At 45.3% G+C, this 19,408-nt stretch overlaps 1 protein-coding gene across 1 annotated transcript; it reads left to right on the top strand.

Annotated features, from left to right (window-relative positions):
* Positions 1–4,174: 4,174 nt before the first annotated feature.
* Positions 4,175–18,099, top strand: LOC137374842 (eotaxin-like). Its single transcript, XM_068041389.1, has 4 exons — positions 4,175–4,287; positions 4,498–4,618; positions 13,646–13,723; positions 14,230–18,099. The coding sequence occupies exons 1-4, from the start codon at positions 4,194–4,196 to the stop codon at positions 14,261–14,263; spliced, it is 327 nt and encodes a 108-aa protein (XP_067897490.1). The 5' UTR covers positions 4,175–4,193; the 3' UTR covers positions 14,264–18,099.
* Positions 18,100–19,408: the final 1,309 nt, after the last annotated feature.

Genomic DNA, 19,408 nt, shown 5'->3' with positions numbered 1-19,408 from the left:
CTCTCTGAGTAAAGAAATTTCTCCTCATCTCTGTCCTAAGTGGCTTCCCCCTTATTTTGAAATTGTGAGCTCTGATTCTAGACTCCCCAACCAGGGGAAACATCTTAGCTGCATCTACCCTATCTATCTCTTTAAGTATTTTGTAGGTTTCAATGAGATCGCCTCTCATTCTTCAAAACTCTAGAGATTACAGGCCCAGTTTCCCCAATCTCTCTTCAAAGGACAGTCCCTCCACCTCAGGAACAAGTCTGGTGAACTGTCATTGCATCCCTCTATGGCAATAATATCCTTCCTCGGGTAAGGGGGCCAAAATTGCAACAAAGTACACCAGGTGCGGTCTAACCAAGGTCCTGTACAATTGATGCAAAACTTCACTACTCCTGTACCTAAATTCTCTTGGAATAAAGGCCAACATACCATTAGCCTTCTTAATTGCTTGCTGCACCTGCATGTTACTTTCAGTGACTTAGTTACAAGGACACCCAGGTCCCTTTGTACATCTACGCTTTTTAGTCTCTTACCATTGAAGAAATACTCTGCACATCTATTACTCCTACCAAAATGTATAACCTCACATTTTTTCACAATATATTCCATCTGCCACATTTTTGCCCATTCACTAAGTCCAAATTCACTAAGTTCAAATCCCCTTGAAGCCTCTTTGCATCTTCCTCACAACAGACATTCCCACCTAGTTTTGTGTCATCTGCGAACCTGGAAATATTACATTTGGTCCCCACATCCAAATCATTGATATATATTGTGAACAGCTGGGGCCCAAGTACTGATCCTTGTGGTACCCCAATAGTCACTGCCTGTCAATGCGAGAATGACCCGTTTATTCCTTCTCTCTGTTTTCTACCTGTTAACTAATCCTTAATCAATGCCAGTATATTGCCTCCTATCCCATGTGCTTTAATTTTGCTAACCAACCTCCTGTGGGGGACTTAATCAAAAGCTTCTGAAAATCCAAGTATACTACGTCCACTGCCTCCCCTTTATCAATTCTGTTCGTAACATCCTCAAAAAACTCCAACATGTTTGTCAAATATGCTTTTCCACTCATAAATCCATGTTGATTATGCCCAATCAAACATTATTATCCAAGTGTCCATTTATCACATCCTTTAGAATAGATTTTAACATTTTCTCTACTACTGATATAAGGCTAGCAGGTCTATAGTTCGTTGTTTTCTCTCCCTTCTTAAATAGTGGAGTGACATTTGCTACCTTCCAATTTACAGGAACCGTTCCGAGAATCTGTAGACTTTTGGAAGATGATCACCAATGCATCCATTATCTTTATAGCTACCTCTTTCAACACTCTGGGATGTAGAATATCAGGTCCTGGGGACTTATCAACCTGCAGCCCCATTAACTTCTCCAATACAACTTTCTTACGAAGAGAAATTTCCTTCAATTCCTCATTCTCCCTAGTCCCTTGGATCTCTAATTCTGGGACATTTCTTGTATCTTCCTCAGTGAAGACAGACACAAAGTAATCATTTAGGTTCTCTGCCATTTCTCTATTCCCCATTATAAATTCTCCTGACTCTGCCTGTAATGGACCTACATTTGTCTTAGCCAAATGTTTCCTTTTTACGTACCTATAGAAGCTATTACAGCCATGACAGTATTGGTAGGAGTGACCACCGCATAGTCCTTGTGGAGACGAAGTCCCGCCTTCACATTGAGGATACCCTCCATCGTGTTGTGTGGCACTGCCACCATACTAAATGGGATAGATTTCGAACAGATCTAGCAATGCTAAACTGGGCATCCATGAGGCGCTGTGGGCCATCAGCAGCAGCAGAATTGTACTCAATCACAATCTGTAACCTCATGGCCTGGCATATCCCCCACTCTACCATTACCATCAAGCCAGGAGACCAACCCTGATTCAATAAAGAGTGCAGGAGAGCATGCCAGGAGCAGCAGCAGGCATACCTCAAAATGAGGTGTCAACCTGGTGAAGCTACAACACAGGACTACTTGCGTGCAAACTGTGTAAGCAGCATGCGATAGACAGAGTGAAGTGATCCCATAACCAACGGATCAGATCTAAGCACCGCAGACCTACCACATTCAGCCATGAATGGTGGTGAACAATTAAACAACTAACTGGAGGAGGTGGCTCCACAAATATCCCCATCCTCAACGATGGGGGAGCCCAGCACATTAGTGCAAAAGATAAGGCTAAAACATTTGTAACAATCTTCAGCCAGAAGTGCCGAGTTGATGATCTACCTCAGCCTCCTCCTGAAGTCCCCCAGCATCACAGATGCCAGACTTCAGCCAATTCGATTCACTCCGCGTGATATCGAGAAACGACTGAAGGCATTGGATACTGCAAAGGCTATAGGCCCTGGCAATATTTCGGCAATAGTACTGAAGGCCTGTGCTCCAGGACTTGCCGCACCCCCAGTCAAATTGTCCTGTACAGCTACAACACTGGCATCTATCTGGAAATATGGAAAATTACCCAGGTATGTCCTGGCCACAAAAAGCAGGACAAGTCCAACCTGGCCAATTACTGCCCCATCAGTCTACTGTCAATCATCAATAAAGTGATGGAATGTGTCATCGACAGTGCTGTCAAGCGGCACTTGCTTAGCAAAAACCTGCTCAGTGACACTCAGTTTGGGTTCCGCCAGGTCCACTCAGCTCCTGACCTCATTACAGCCTTGGACAAAAGAGCTGAATTCAAGAGGTGAGGTGAGAGTGACTGCCCTTGACATCAAGGCAGTATTTGACCGAGTATGGCATCAAGGAGCCCTAGCAAAACTGGAGTCAATGGGAATCAGGGGGAAGATTCTCTGCTGGTTGGAGTCATTCCTAGCACAAAGGAAGATGTTTGTGGTTGTTGGAGGTCAATCATCTCAGCTCCAGGACATCACTGCAGGAGTTCCTCAGGGTAGTGTCCTAAGCCCTATTATCTTCAGCTGCTTCATCAATGACCTTCCCTCCATCATAAGGTCAGAAGTGGAGATTTTGCTGATGATTGCACAATGTTCAGCACCATTTGCGACTCCCCAGATAATGAAGCAGTCCGTGTCCAGATGCAGCAAGACCTGGACAACATCCAGAATTGGGCTGATAAGTGGCAAGTAACATTCGCACCACAAAAGTGCCAGGCAATGACTATCTCAAACGAGAGAGAATTTAACCATCTCCCCTTGACGTTCAATGGCATTACCACCACTGAATCCCTCACTATCAACATCCTGGGGGTCACCATTGACCAGAAACAGCCACATAAACACTGTGGCTACAAGACCAGGTCAGAGGCTGGGAATTCTGTGGTGACTAACTCACCTCCTGACTCCCCAGTGCCTGTCTACCATCTACAAGGTACAAGTCAGGAGTGTGATGGAATACTCTCCAGTCACCTGGATAGGTGCAGCTCCAACAACACTCAAGAAGCTTGTCGTCATCCAGGACAAAGCAGCCCGCTTGATTGGCACCTATTCTACAACGTTCAACATTCACTCCCTTCATCACCGATGCAAAGTGGCAGCAGAAAATGCACAGCATCTTCCAAACCCGCGACCTCTACCACCTAGAAGGACAAGGGCAGCAGATGAATGGGAACACCACCACCTTCAAGGTTCCCTCCAAACCACACACAATCCTGACTTGGAACTATATCGCCGTTCCTTCACTGTCGCTGGGGAAAAGTCCTGGAACTCCCTTCCAAACAGCATTGTGGGTGTATCTACACCCCAAGGACTGCAGTGGTTCAAGAAGGCAGCTCACCACCACTTCCTCAATGACAATTTGGGATGGGCAATAAATGCTGACCTAGCCAGTGACTCTCACATCCCACGAATGAATAAAAAAGTGTCCTTAAAATAACTAGTTATTTCCATGAAACTAAATTAAATAGAATTAATGACTCATCTTAACAAGGATTAAGTGCATTCTCTCCACTCCAAATCTATTAAATGTTAAGGAAATACTCACACTTCCTCAAATACTGTTGCCCAGTTATTTCCCCTGACTTTCATCAATTAATTTGCGAAACCATTAACAAAAATAAACACGTGTGTATGAAACTGGACTGATGCTTTGTTTCCTTTGCGTAGTTTCTGATACTATATTCAGCTATGGGCAGAGCATGAGGGTTTTATAAATTGTAACATTTTAGAGTCTGCAAGGCTCATTCACACAGCTAACGAATAAGGATTATCTGGATGTTAAACATGCAGAATACGTTCAACAGAGGATCTCCTCATTTTCTTCTGTTCTTGGTGATGCTTGGCTTTATTACTTTGATTACTGGCTCATGTAAGTTGGCTAAAAGAAATGTATTGTTTTTAGTATGTTTACTTTGCCAAAGTGGAAAATGTATGCAATGTTAAAAAAATAAGTTTTTGAAAGCAATGTTTCACCAACTTCTGAGACAAGCATGTTGCCTAATATAAATTAAAGTTTGAAAAGACATTTGCGCTGTCTCTTGAGGCTGTGCTGATTCTAGTCTACCCTTTTGCTTTACAGATGTGCAGCCAGGTAAGGTTCGCATCAACTGCTGTAAGTCTGTTTCCCGGAAAATGGTTCCTTTTACCATCACACGATACAGGATCCAGCGTGTGTTTCAGCCTTGCATAAAAGCTGTCATGTAGGTACACAGTTCAGAAGCAAATTGTGTGTCCTATAATATGCCATCAATTTAAATAGTAGAAAACAAAGCTCTGTCTCTGAATAACAAAATAAGTGTTCTTCATTTAAATAGATGCAGGATAATGGACAAATGCCAAGGATATTCCATAATAAATTGGATTGTACATGGTCTGATTAAGGACTTGTTTGGTTGTGTGGCTTTTCCTTGTTTTATATATTCTTATATTCATATTACAATGCTGAATTTCAATCAAGTGTTTCTGACAACATCATAAATCACACCAACAGTGCTCAAACAATTTATAAATAGCCAAGTTGAACTCATAGCATAATTTTAAGTAGAAAGAATGATGAAAGCAATAGTGGCCATGTGGTTTCTGTAAAGCTGATGCATAAGTTTGTAGAACTGATATATAACAAAGTTTTGGTGGTTACTGTGATCTTGGCTTTTCATGTTCTCCATTAAATGGACAAGAAAAAAGTAGTTCTCTTGTTAGTTCAGTGGATAAATGCACAGTCTGTTGTGGTACTCAGTTATATAGACTGGATCTTACCCAATCCATGCAGTGTTCCTTGGTCTCACCTGGGCCAGCAGTGGGTACAGGATTGGAGAATGGAGTGGTTGTACCTCAATATCTATTGATGCCTGCTGCATGGCTTCTTGCTCTGACATAGGGTGAAACAGAATAGGGCTCAGCTATGATATCCCCATAGTGGAATAGTCTACCGACATTCTCAGTGCAACGTGAAACGTGAAGAAAGGCCATCAGTAACACACGGAACCAGGTATCATAGCAAAATAGAAAAAAACATTGCCTTTAGGAGCTAGTCAGTAAGGCAACAAACAATTTTAAAAAGGCAATTCACATTTGAGGTTGATGTTGCATCTTCAGTATATTAACTTTTATCTTTAAATTACCAAGTTTCATTATTTTCAATAAAAACAGCTAAAATTTGTTTTGACTCATAATATCTTTATCTGAGAGAGTGACAGAGCATGAGATTGAATATTCACTGCAGAGGCAGGAAACAGGAGTTCAGATTGTTTTCAGGTCAGGAACCAACTTCTGGTGGGAAACTGATTAAAGTCATGATTTTCAGGGAGGTTCCCTGCCCAATTAGAGCCAATGGAGATGGGAACGGAGGCGGATCAGATGAAGTGTGGGCCTGATTTATACTCTCCAGGCAGCCATCTCTGAGGTCGCGGGTTTGGAAGGTGCTGTCAAAAGGGCCTTGGTGCGCTGCTGCAGTGCATCTTGTAGATGGGACACAATGTTGCCACTGTGCATCAGTGGTGGAGGGAGTGAATGTTTGTGAACGGGGTGCCAATCAAGCGGGCTGCTTTGTCCTGGACAGTGTCAAACTTCTTGAGTGTTGTTGGAGCTGCACCCATCCAGACAAGTGGAGAGTATTCCATCACACTCCTGACCTGTGCCTTCTAGATGGTGGACAGGCTTTGGGGAGTCAGGAGGTGAGTTACTCGCCACAGGATTCCTAGCCTCTGACTTACTTTTGGAGCCATGGTATTTATATGGCTACTCCAGTTCAGTTTCTGGTCAATGGTAACCCCTAGGATGTTGATAGTGGGGGATTCAGTGATCGTAATGCCATTGAATTTTAAGGGGAGATGGTTAGATTCTATCCTGTTTGAGATGGTCATTGCCTGGCACTTGTGTGGAGTGAATGTTATTTGCCACTTATCAGCCCAAGCCTGGATGTTGTCCAGATCTTATTGCATGTATTGACGGACTGCTTCAGTATCTCAGGAGTTGTGAATGATGCTGAACGTTGTGCAATCATCAGTGAACATCCCCACTTCTGACTTTATTACTGAAGGAAGATCATTGAAGAAGCAGCTGAAGATGGTTGGGCCTAAGACACTACCCTGAGGAACTCCTGCAGTGATATCCTGGAGCTCAGATGATTGATGTCCAACAACCACAACTATCTTCCTTTGCACTAGGTATGACTCCAACCAGCAGAGAGTTTTCCCCCAATTCCCATTGACTCCAGTTTTGCTAGGGGTCCTTGATGCCATACTCGGTCAAATGCTGCCTTGATGTCAAGCGCAGTCACTATCATCTGATTTCTTGAGTTCAGCTCTTTTGTCCATGTTTGAACCTAAGCTGTAACGTGGTCAGGAGATGAATGGCCCTGGCGGAACCCAAATTGAGCATCACTGAGCAGGTTAATGCAAAGCAAGTGCCACTTGATAGCCCTGTCGACGACACCTTCCATCACTTTACTGATGATTGAGAGTAGTCTGCTTCGGCACTAATTGGCCGGGTTGTTTTTTGTGTACAGGGCAGACCTGGGCAATTTTTTACATTGTTGGGTAGTTGGCAGTATTATAGCTGTACTGGAACAACTTGGCTGGGGGCGCGGCAAGATCTGCAGCACAGGCCTTCAGTTCTACTGCCGAAATATTGTCAGGGCCCATAGCCTTTGCAGTATCCAGTGCCGTCAGTTGTTTCTTGATATCATGCGGAGTGAATCGAATTGCTGAAGTTTGGCATCTGTGATGCTGGGGACTGCAGGAGGAGGCTGAGATGGATTCTCCACTTGGCACTTCTGGCTGAAGATTGTTGCAACTGCGTCAGCCTTAGCTTTTGCACTAATGTGCTGGTCTCCCCCATCATTGAGGATGGGGATATTTGTAGAGCCATCTCCTTCAGTTAGTTGTTTAATTGCCCACCACCATACATGACTGGATGTGGCAAGACTGCAGAGCTTAGATCTGATCTGTTGGTTATGGGATCGCTTAGCTCTGTCTATCACATGCTGCCTATGCTGTTTGGCAAGCAAGTAGTCCTATGTTGTAGCTTCACCAGGTTGACACCTCATTTTGAGGTATACCTGTTACTGCTCCTGGCATGCCCTCCTGCACTCTTCATTGAACCAGGGTGGATCCCCCGGCTTGATGGTAATGGTTGAGTGGGGGATATGTGAGCCCATGAGGTTACAGATTGCGGTTGAGCACAATTCTGCTGCTGTTGATGGCCCACAGTGCCTCATGGATGCCCAGTTTTGAGTTGCTAGATCTGTTCGAAATCTATACCATTTAGTACGGTGGCAGTGCCACACAGCACGATGGAAGGTATCCTCAATGTGTAGATGGGACTTCTGTCTCTTCAAGGGCTGTGCGGTGGTCACTCCTACCAATACATCATGGATAGAGCCATCTGCATAAGGCAGATTGGTGAGGAAGAGATCAAGTATGTATTCCCTTTTGTTGGTTCCCTCACCACCTGACACAAGCCCAGTCTAGCAGTTATGCGCTTTAGGACGCGGCCAGCTCAGTCAGTTGTGGTGCTACCAAGCCACTCTTTGTGATGGATATTGAAGTCCCCCACCCAGAGTACATTCTGCACCCTTGCCACCCTCAGTGCTTCCTCCAAGTGGTGTTCAGCATGGAGGAGTACTGATTCATCAGCTGAAGGAAGGTGGTAGGTGATGATCAGCAGGAGGTTTCCTTGCTCATGTTTGACCTGATGTCATGAGACTTCATGGGGGCCTGAGTCAACCCATGGCAGCCTCTCCCCCTCCCTACCTCAAGTTGAGGACTCCCAGGGGAAACTCCCTCCCGACACTGTGCCGTCACCTCTGCTGGGTCTGTTCTGCCAGTGGGACAGGACATACCCAGGGATGGTGATGGTTGTGTCTGGGACATTGTCTTTAGGTATGATTTGGTGAGTATGACTATGTCAGGCTGTTGCTTGACTAGTCTGTGGGACAGCTCTCCCACCTTTGGCACAAGCCCTCAGATGTTAGGAAGGAGGACTTTGCAGGGTTGACAGGGCTGGGCTTGCCGTTGTCATTTCCGTGCTGGGTGCTTTGATGGGTTCATTCGTTATTGATGTTGTAGCGGTTTGATACAGCTGAGTGGCTTGTTTGGCCATTTCAGAGGGCAGATAAGAGTCAACCACATTGCTGTGGGTCTGGAGTTACATGTAGGCCAGACCAAGTAAGGACAGTGGATTTTCTTCCCAAAGATGATTAGTGAATCAAATGGGTTTTTATAGAGAGATACAGCACTGAAACAGGCCGTTCGGCCCACTGAGTCTGTGCCAACCAACAACCACCCATTTTTTATACTTACCGTACATTAACCCCATCTGACCAACAACCACCCATTTATAACTAATCCTACATTAACCCCATATTCCATACCTCATCCCCACCTTCCCTCAATTCTCCTACCACCTACCTACACAAGGGGCAATTTACAATGGCCAATTTACCTATCAACCTGCATGTCTTTGGCTGTGGGAGGAAACCGGAGCACCCGGCGGAAACCCACACGGCCACAGGGAGAACTTGCAAACTCCACACAGGCAGTACCCAGAACCGAACCCAGGTCGCTGGAGCTGTGAGGCTGCGGTGCTATTTTATGACAATTAGCAATGGTTTCATGGCCATCACTAGATTAGATTTTATTGATTGAAATTCAAATTCCACCTTCTGCCGTGGTGGGATCTAAGTGACAGTACCACTACGTCACCACCTCCCTATGGACATATTGGCACAATGACATTGGACGCAGAGGACAACAGTGCCTTGCCTTGCTTTAGTCCTTGCAGGAGAAACGGGCACACAATGTCCAGGAGAGGGGTCCAGAGAGGAGGAGGAGGGGTGCCGTTCTTCTACCACATCACCCTAATGGAGCAGACAGCGGTGGAGATAGTCAAGACAAGGAAGAGGAGGCAGTTGGGTCTGGTGAAACAGGAGCTCTTGATGGACCTGGTGATTACAGAGGGCAAAGTGATCATTAAAGGGGTGCAGTGCACTTCCCCACATCCGATAGCGTGTCATGCACTGAGTAACATTGGGTAGCCTCAGCAATGCAGTGGTTTCTGCTCTTCTAGGCTAACTGTCATCACCTCTTCTTGTATCTCCCACAGTTGTAGATGTTCAACCCATGGCAGCCTCTCCCCCTAGCTCCACGGGCCCAGAGGACCAAGAAAGAGATGAAGTAGCACTGTCACACCTTACAAGCGCACCATTCTTCAGCTCAGATACTCTCACCTAGGTGGGTTCTCGCATGTTTGTAGATAGAATGGCACAGGGTGATGATCATGGCACTAGTGTGCAGGAGTAGATGCCAGAGACAGAGGGAGCTGTGGTTAGTTCCACTCAGAGAAGGGAGGACAGACACAGCCCTGCTTAGTTGGGCACAGGTACAGGACTTCAAGAGTCACTGGAAAGGAGGCTCGATCTTGAACAGCAGCAGGAGATGTTCTCCCACATGTTGGAGTTCCCTGATGCAATGCAGAGTATTGGGCAGAGGATGGAGGAGTCCATCCAGCTCACGTGCACCACAATGGCTCAGAGCTATGAGCACATGAGCTCCTGTATAGAGAGAGTTGCCAGACTCTTAGAGGGACATATACAGAATCACTCGGAGTACATGCAGGAACTGCACACTGACATCCACAGGATGGATGAAACACTGGGTAGTGTGGGCCAGTCAGTGGTGCTGGTGGCACAGAGATCTTTGGAGGGGATACTAACTATCCTCCGCCTGGCAACCAGTGTGCCTATTAAAGGCTGTGGATGCCACCCCTCAGCTTTCTTGGTTCCTCTGACAGAGGTACCATCTGTACAGCAAAGCTAAAGCAGTAATGCAGGTGCAGCAGCCTCTGGAGATGCCCCCATACCACCTCCACAATGGAGACAGCCACCATATGCATCTCAGCTGCAAACTGACATGAGTTAGCAGGCTGTCTCCATCTTCTTTGAGGCCACAATGGGAGAACTGTGTAGGAGTGGCCGAGTGCGGAGGCCACTGCATCACACAGAACACTGACTGGGTCACAGGAGTTAGTTCTTACTGTCTCTGTCTACTGTTTTACTTTCTTTCCACTGAATAAATGATGACATTTTAAGCCACACATCAGGGACTCCTTTTACTGCTGCTGTGACAGGAGTAGTGATATGAGGTGGTGAAAGAGATAACGGGATCCTCTATAGTGAGGGCAAATCCTCTGGACAGATGTGCTTCCTTCTTTGTTGGTAAGTGATTAGATGTTCCAGGCTACGTCTTCCATGCATGTATCAGCATAGATATCTCAGTCTCCTTTCCATGCCATGCCCCTCAGCCTGGGTTAGAGGGGTTCAGTTGAAGCATTCCTGAATTAGGAGATCCCTGACATTCATGGCATTCTCATGAGACCTTTACGTCCCAAGCAGCGTGCGGTCACCTCGTTGTGCAGCAGGTTCAGTGTCTCCTCCTTTCTCACCTCCTGTTCCTAATCCTCCCCCGATGAGCTGCCTCCTTTCAGGGCATCACCATCCTTAAGGTCTACACCTCTCTGAAGGGCCATGTTATGGGGAACACAGCAGACCACCACAATGACCGAGAGCCTTGCAGGAGGGTATTGGAGGGCACCACCCCACCAACCCAAGCATTAGGAGTGCATATTCAGTAGCCCAATGGCCTGCTCAATGGTTGTCCCAGTGAGCAGGTGGCTCTGATCGTATCACCTTTGTGCCTCTGTCTGGGGGATCCCGTAGAGAGGTGAGTCGCCACCTCTTCAAGGGATATCTCTTGTCCCCTAGGAACCATCCACACACTTTGGGGGATGGAGTGAAGATTTGAGGCAACCTGGTCTGGTGGAGGATGAAGGAGTCATGGCAGCTGTTAGGAAAGTGAGTGTACACATGGAGGAAGCTCTTGTGTGGTCAAAGATCAGATGGATGTTGAGGGAGTGGAAGCCCTTCTTGTTGATGAATCTGATTGAGCAATTGCTGGTGCCTTGATGGCCACATGGCTGCAATTGATGATGCCCTGCACCTGGGGAAATCCAGCGATGGAGGCAAAACCCATTGCCCTCTGTGCCTGCAACACCACATCTTTCATGAAATGAATGTCCTGTTATGCTCTGGCAAAGAGGGCATCAGTGACCTGTGAGATGCAGTGGTGTGCTGCCATTTTCAAGATGTCACTAAGGTCTGCAGCTGATCCATGGAAGGAGCCAGAAGGGAAGAGGTTCAAGGCCACAGTGATTTTGACAGCTACTGGCAGAGCATGGCGAGCAGTACTGCAAAGTCTTTGGCGATGGGGTCAGAGATGTCTGTGACCATCTGTCTGGAGAGACATAGTCTCCTGTGGCACTGTCTCAGTCATCTCCAGGTATCTCTGTTGTTGGCAGTAGATCCTGTGGTGAGGGTATGGCCTCTGTGTCCTTGCTGCATCTCTTTCCTCTCCTATGCCCACCTGTTGCTTGGGGTTCTGCCCTTCCTGTGGAGGATATTGCCCCTCATCGCCACTGGGCCAAAATTTGACAGTCTTGCCCCTATTGCCAGTTGCAGCCTTCCCTTTGGACAGGTGGCTGCCCTAGTGATTGGCAGGCTTGCCCCCTGCTTCCCTGCCCCTGTGATGCCAGTGGGGGTCGGGGGAGGGTGGTGTCAACCCCGTTCAATGTCCAGGCACTAAGTGCCCACTCTGCTGTGAAGGACACCTCCTTCCCAAATTCCGAGTCTCTCTTTGCGCAGCTGACCCTCTTATGAGGTCGGGGTAATTCCCTGGGCTACCATGACTAGCTCTCCACTCTGTTCCACCTCCCTTCAGCTGGTCAGGAACAGACAGCGCATGTCATCCATGTGTCCCTGTCAAAATTTCCAACTTCACCTCTAACAAGCTCCGAGAGAAAGAAAGAGAGAAAGAAAGAGACAAAGAAAGAGAGAGCATTTATATTGCATCTTTCATGTCCTTGGATTCTCAAAGCAGTTCATTGAAACATACAAGATCCTCAGGGGGCTTGACAAGATTGATGCTGAGATGTTTCTCCTCGTGAGGGAATCTAGAACAAGGGGGCACAGTTTCAGAATAAGGGGTCTCCCATTTAAGACAGAAATGAGGAGGAATTTCTTCTCAGAGGGTCATTAATCTTTGGAATTCTGTACTCCAGAGAGCAATAGAGGCTGGGTTATTGAATATATTCAATGCTCAGATAGATTCTTGATGTACAAGGTAGTCAAGGGTAATGGAGGCAGGCAGGAAAGTGGAGTTGAGGTCACAATAAGATGAGCCACGATCTTAGTGAATGGTGGAGCAGGCTCGAGGGGCCAAATGGCCTACTGCTGCTCCTATTTCTTATGTTCTTATGTTCATGACCAATGAATTGCTTTTGAAGTGTCGTCACAGTTGCTTTTAAGGCAAACAAAGCAGATTCAACTTGTAAGCAGAAAAATCCCCAAAACAGCAAATGAAATGAATAACCTGTTAATCTCTTTCGATGGTGTTGAGCGAGGAATAAATTATGGCCAAAACAACAGGAGACCTCCCCTTTTCTCCCTGAAGTGTCAGCCTAGATTATGTGCCCATATCTTGGAGTCAGGTCTGAACCCACAAGCTTTTTATCCGAAGCAGGTATATAGAGTTAAGACATAGATCAGCGATGATCTAATTGAATGGTGAAATAGGCTCGTTGAACTGAATGGTGTACTCCTGTTCTTATGTTGCTAAAGACAAGGCTACAAGGCAGTAGAAGAATAGACACGGAATTAGTACTAGAAAGGGACAAATTGCAAGAGGACAGATGATTCATCATGAGCAACACCACAGGAAATCTCCTATAAAAAGAATCTGAATTGTGAGGAGGTAATATTCAAAGAGAAATCCCCAAATGGTGATCTCATAATCTCAGTCTGGGAGACACCATGTGGAGGAAATTGCTACTCCCACAAAAGGTAGGAAAATTGCCTGTGAATATACTCCAGGCTTGTTTTGGTTTGCAGATTGTCAAAGGTGGAAACCCTGAGATCTTTTGATCAGAGAATAGTCAATAGTCTTTGGAAACAATAAGCATTACTGACAAAAATAGAGGAATCCTCTAGGAAACTATTGTTTTTTCTTTGAAATTATTATTAACATTGAAATGTATTATTTCTGAGAATGTTACATCATTATCAAGTCATTAGAGACTGCAGGTAACTTCATTCTTTAAAATAAAAATGGAAACTTCACCCTCTGGTTGGTTTATTGCCTGTTTAGTAAATGACCATAGTTTATCTTCTGGTTCAGATTCTACACCAAAGAGAAGGGGCCAGTTTGTGCTCACCCCAAAGCACGTTGGGTGCTGAAGAAGATCAAAGAACTGCGGTGAGTAGGACATGACTGCTTTCGAATGCTGGCTTTATGCTGGTGTATCTGCCATTGGTACAAGATTCACAACTGCCTAATGGCAAACGGGCAGCAGGGAAGCTGCAATTAGACGCTATATATGACTAACAGGGAACACTTTCAAGAGGTAATCTTCATTTGCTTTACTTGTTAAATATAAATCCAATGGAATCAATGCCTGCTTTTTAACCTACATAATTTTAAAATGATGGCAGTACAGCAGTCCCTCTTTTAATTCCCACCCATTGAAAAACACTAACTGCCCTGTCCTAGGCACCAACCTTTATTGTGCATGTTTAACTATACATTGAACCTCTGCCTCCCTCTCCACTGCACAGTGATGCAATGTTACCATAGTTCCCTGACTGTGTTGCTGTTACTGCTCCAATAAATAGGGCAGAGGAAAGCAGCAGAATCTGAAGTGCATTAATCGGACTTTTACTGAAACACTCAATGTCTAAAAGTTTTATTCTTTACATAAACAGGTCTGCTGCTCACATTATCCAAGGGAACATTTAAGCTTCTTCACTGAAGTACGAAGAAAAATGAAGAGTCTGGCATAATGAAAATGATCGCTCAGTGTAAAAATCCTTTCCATACAATCTTTGACGTTATCTTGTGATTTCTTAAGGTCCTGAAATTGATAGATTAGTGTAAGATATGGTATGATGCTGAACATTCACTGTAGCATCAATATATATGGCACTAAATATTCCCCACAGATCACATTTAAATGGAACATATTAAAACAGACAGTTTGACAATGAAAATTGGCTTGTATGACATCATAGAGGATCAGCACATGCAACTCACAATCTGATGCAAATTTGAGGAAGGTGTTGCTGTTTGAAGGGTGAAAGCAACTTCCTGTTTTCTCTTTAGCTAAAAGTACAGTGAAATCCATTTTGTTTCACATAGGAGCATAGTCTTTAGAAGTTAAAAGATTATGCAAGCTACATACTACAGTGAATGTCCTAGGCTCATCCAACTGCTCAGTAAGTTAGTTTTGTGATCATTGGGGGCATTAGATGTTGTGCCAGAAGTATGCAGAGTCTAAGCAGACCACGATGTCAGCGTTTAATGCTGATTGGATGCCTAACTTGCCATTTTCAACCTCTCTGCTCTACTTAACACCCTCTCTTAAACATGCAAAGCTGAACATATGTTCAGCAGCATGAAGGACCGCTAACCCCCCACCAGTGCAATTTAAATACATTATCATCCAGCTTGCAGCATAGTAGCTTATTACTTTCTCCTGGCTCTTGCTGAGCTTTTGGAAGAAACAGATGCTTGCAAGAATTCAGAAAAGTTGGAAAAGTTTGTCGTGGGTGGTGCTGAATATTGGGAAGACTTTGGTTACTACTGCAAAACCTGGAGTACAGCACTTGCTCCCTGTCATGGGGGCTATAGTTTCAGTCCCTATTGGGCTACATCATCAGAGAAAAATAGAACAGAGGCAACAAAGAGACAAGCTGCCCACAGAGGGAAGAGGAGGAGTGTTCTCAGCAGGAGACCTTACCCACCTAGGGTATTCAAAAAGCATTTTTCCAACCTGCACCTAAGTTAGAGCAATATGTATGGCTACTGATGCAGTTGGCAGCATATGGCATGTGAGGATGCATTCAGCGATCTTGGCCACTCATTTCAGATAATAAAACTTCTTGTGGCCTCCAGCTGTGGCCTAACTAGCATCCTGTTCCTCAGCCAAGACTTGTAGCACTGACCACCATGGCCACCTGCTCCCACTGCCTTCTCAGCACTTGTCTGGAGTCATAGAATCATAGAGTTATATATCACAGAAACAGGCCCTTCAGCCCACTGTCTTCGTGCCGGCCATCAAGCCTATCTATTCTAATCCCATTTTCCAGCACTTGGCCCATAGCCTTGTATGCTATGGCGTTTCAAGTGCTCATGTAAATAATTCATAAATGTTGTGAGGGTTCCTGCCTCTATCGCCCCTTCAGGCAGTGTGTTCCAGATTCCAACCACCCTTTGGTTGAAAACATTTTTCCTCAAATCCCCTCTAAACCTCCTGCCCCTGACCTTAAACCCCCTGGTTATTGACACCTCCGCTAAGGGAAAATGTTTCTTTCTATCAACCCTATCTATGCCCCTCAAAATTTTGTTGACCTCAATCAGGTCCCCCCTCAGCCTTCTCTGCTCTATAGAAAATAACCCTAGCCTATCCAGTCTCTCTTCATAGCTGAAATGCTCCAGCCCAGGCAACATCCTGGTGAATCTCCTCTGCACCCGCTCCAGTGCAATCACATCCTTCCTATAGCGTGGTGCCCAGAACTGTACACAGTACTCCAGCTGTGGCCTAACTAGCATTTTATACAGCTCCATCATAACCCCCTTGCTCTTTATGTTCTATGCCTCGGCTAATAAATGCAATCATCCCATATGCCTTCCTAACCACCTTATCTACCTGTGCTGCTGCCTTCAGTGATCTATGGACAAGTACACCAAGGTCCCTCTGATCCTCTGTACTCCCTAGGGTCCTACCATTCATTGTATATTCCCTTGCCTTGTTAATCCTCCCAAAATGCATCACCTCACACTTCTCAAGATTAAATTCCATTTGCCACTGCTCTGCCCATCTTACAAGCCCATCTATATCGTCCTGTAATCTAAGGCTTTCCTCCTCACTATTTACGACACCACCAATTTTTGTGTCATCTGCGAACTGACTGATCATACCTCCCATATTTACGTCTAAATCATTAATGTACATTACAAACTGCAAGGGTCCCAGCAATGATCTCTGCAATGCACCAAGGCTCCTTAGGCAGCACCTTCCAAACCCGTGACCTCTACCAACTAGAAGGACAAGGGCAGCAAATGCATGGGAACATCACCACCTGCAAGTTCCCCTCCAAGTCCTGACTTGGAACTATATCGCCATTCCTTTACTGTCGTTGGTTCAAAATCCTGGAATTCCCTCCCTAACAGCACTGTCAGTTTACCTACAGCATGAACTGCAGCAGTTCAAGAAGGCAGCTCACCACCACCTTCTCAAGGGCAATTAGGGATGGGCAATAAATGCCTAGCCAGCAATGCCCACATCCCATGAATGAATAATACAAAAAGGTACGCCACGTGTCACAGATTTCCAATCACAAAAACAACCCTCGACCATCACCCTCTGCCTCCTGCTACTAAGCCAATTTTGGATCGAATTGGCCTAAATTCCCTGGATCCCATGGGCTCTTGCCTTCTTGACCAATCTCCCTTGTGTGGCCTTATAAAAAGCCTTACTGAAGTCCATGTGGACTATATCAACTGCTTTACCCTCATTTACACATCTAGCCACCTCCTCGAAAAATTCAAATTTGTTAGACATGATCTCCCCCTAACAAAGCCATGCTGGCTATCCTTGATTAATCCCTGACTCTCCAAGTGGAGATTAATTCGGTCCCTCAGAAGTTTTTCCAATAGTTCCCTTCCACTGATGTTAGACTCACTAGCTTGTAACTATCTGGTTTATCCCTGCTACCCTTCTTGAATAACAGTACCACATTCGCTGTTCTCCAGTCCTCTGGCACCTCTCCTGTGGCCAGAGAGGATTTGAAAATTTGTGTCAGAGCCCGTGCAATCTTCTCCTTTGCCTCATTTAGCAGCCTGGGTTACATCTCATCTGGGCCTGGGGATTTATCCACTTTTAAGACTGCTAAAACCGCTAATACTTCCTCCCTTTCAATGCTAATTTGTTCAAGTATATCACAATCCCCCTCCCTGATCTGTACAGCAACATCGTCCTTCTCCATAGTGAACATAGGGTCTCCTGGCCTCACTAAGGGAAGGGAAGCTCTTTCATCCTGTTGACTTCCTGTAGCAAGGTCTTCAGTGCAGAATCCAAAATCCTTGGGCCACCCTGTCTGGCTTGTTGCACCATCTCTGTTGCTTCCACCAGGTCGTCCACTTTTCTCCAAGCTGTTTTAGTACCTGCTACTGCCAGAGTGCACCTTGCCTTTACGAGGTGCAGGTTTGCTTTAAGCAGTGCAGGCTAACTTGGGCCCTCTATGGAGGTATGTAGACAATTAGCAGCATGTTCAGCACTGGGCTGCACACTACTATCATCATAATTAGCAGGCAGCATGCAGTTTGCATACTGCCTGCCTTACTATAAACAGGTGCAGATTAATCATGCATCGTGATCCCCGTGCCCTATTTCATGGGCAATCCCATTTTTAACTGCGTGGGCATAAGACACATATTTCTCAGAGCAAAATCTTTGCAGAAAATAGTGTAAACGAATTGAAAGTAGCTTCTATTATGATAAAGTTCTTGTGGTTGCAATATGTGGCTTGAGGATATTCTGTCTGTGCAATGTAATAAAAGTAAAATAAAAAGATGTTGAGGTGAAGACCAATGCAGTTATATTTACTTTGTACTAATTTCAATGAAATGTTCTTTCTCTAAGTTGCTATCTGCATTGGTCTGAAGGGTAGGACACCCTGGCCTGTAGAATCTTGTGGTTTCTGCTTCTGGACTGAAGTACCAGAAGCCACATTTGAGCGATGCTAGAAAGCCTCAGTTTTGCTCCCTGGGCACCACAACTAAAATTCATTCACGAGGGAAAGTTGAATTGTCTGTGAGCAGAGAAGCTAACACCCTAACATTTGAAAACAAAGTTTTCCTCAACTGTGCAGTTCTAAAAAAAAATCAACAAATATAATTTATCAGACTGTTGGTGAAGATGTATCTGAACTAATATGAAAGGAAGTATCATGCTAAATATATTTTAAGGCAGAACCAGAAACCACAATACTGAGCAGTTCTAAAGGACCTACATTTCAGTGCATCCATTCATATAACAGTGCAATCTAAATTCAGCATTGCTATGCCTATTTTCTGGGTGTGAAACTGGTGGAACAATAATCAAACTAACAGGGCTGATATATACCAGCCCTTTTTTTTAGGCAGCCCTGCTGAAATGAGGCCCTTGTGCCCATCTCCAGCTTGATTGCCTAAATTTGTTGATACTTTACTTGAAGCTGGCACTTCGTAAATTCAGCCAGGTTTTCCTGAGTCTTGAGTTATTTAACAAGCCATCCTGAAAGTCCTTAAAGAAACCGCTGGAGGCCCCCTCAAAAATAGGAATCAAAACCTCATGAAATGTCTTGCTTGTGGAGTCAGCAAGACAACTGCCAGATCGTGCTGACCCACCCTTGCCCTTCTTCCGATTGATACCCCACCCCATCCCATCCCAGACTTATGATTTGTCACTTACTGCAGTCTAAATTGGTTAGGTGCCCTCCCGCCACCCCCCCCCTCATCCCTCCCACCGATGGGCAATTTGCATCCGGGTGCCTGACTATTGCCTGCAGCTCGCCTGAGTTATGATGGTGAAACCAAAGAATGAATTTAGGACGGTCCTTGGGCCTTTCCATTCTGGAAATACCATCACAGAATCACTGAATTGCTACAGTGCAGAAGGAGGCCTTGTGTCAGCAACAGCTTTCCGAATGAGCATTTCATCTAGTGCAACTCCCCCGCCTTCTCTCTGTAACCCTGCACATTCTTCTTTTTCATATAACAGTCTAATTCCCTTTTGAATGCTTCAGTTGAACCTGCCTTCACCACATTCTCAGGCAGAGCATTCCAGACCTTAACTATCCGCTGCATGAAAAAGTTATTCCTCATGTCGCTTTTGCTTCTTTT

Source organism: Heterodontus francisci, chromosome 11 (genome assembly GCF_036365525.1).
Source record: "Heterodontus francisci isolate sHetFra1 chromosome 11, sHetFra1.hap1, whole genome shotgun sequence".
NCBI classification, from domain to species: domain Eukaryota; kingdom Metazoa; phylum Chordata; class Chondrichthyes; order Heterodontiformes; family Heterodontidae; genus Heterodontus; species Heterodontus francisci.
The sequence above is the reverse complement of the archived record's forward strand: the minus strand, read 5'-3'. Positions and strand labels throughout refer to the sequence as shown.

Excerpts from the sequence above, each read along its gene's own strand:
- LOC137374842 (XM_068041389.1), top strand. The coding sequence starts at position 4,194 with ATGTTAAACATGCAGAATACGTTCAACAGAGGATCTCCTCATTTTCTT. Across the intron at positions 4,619-13,645 it reads CCTTGCATAAAAGCTGTCAT|ATTCTACACCAAAGAGAAGG; the intron begins GTAGGTACACAG and ends CTTCTGGTTCAG. Across the intron at positions 13,724-14,229 it reads AAGAAGATCAAAGAACTGCG|GTCTGCTGCTCACATTATCC; the intron begins GTGAGTAGGACA and ends TTACATAAACAG.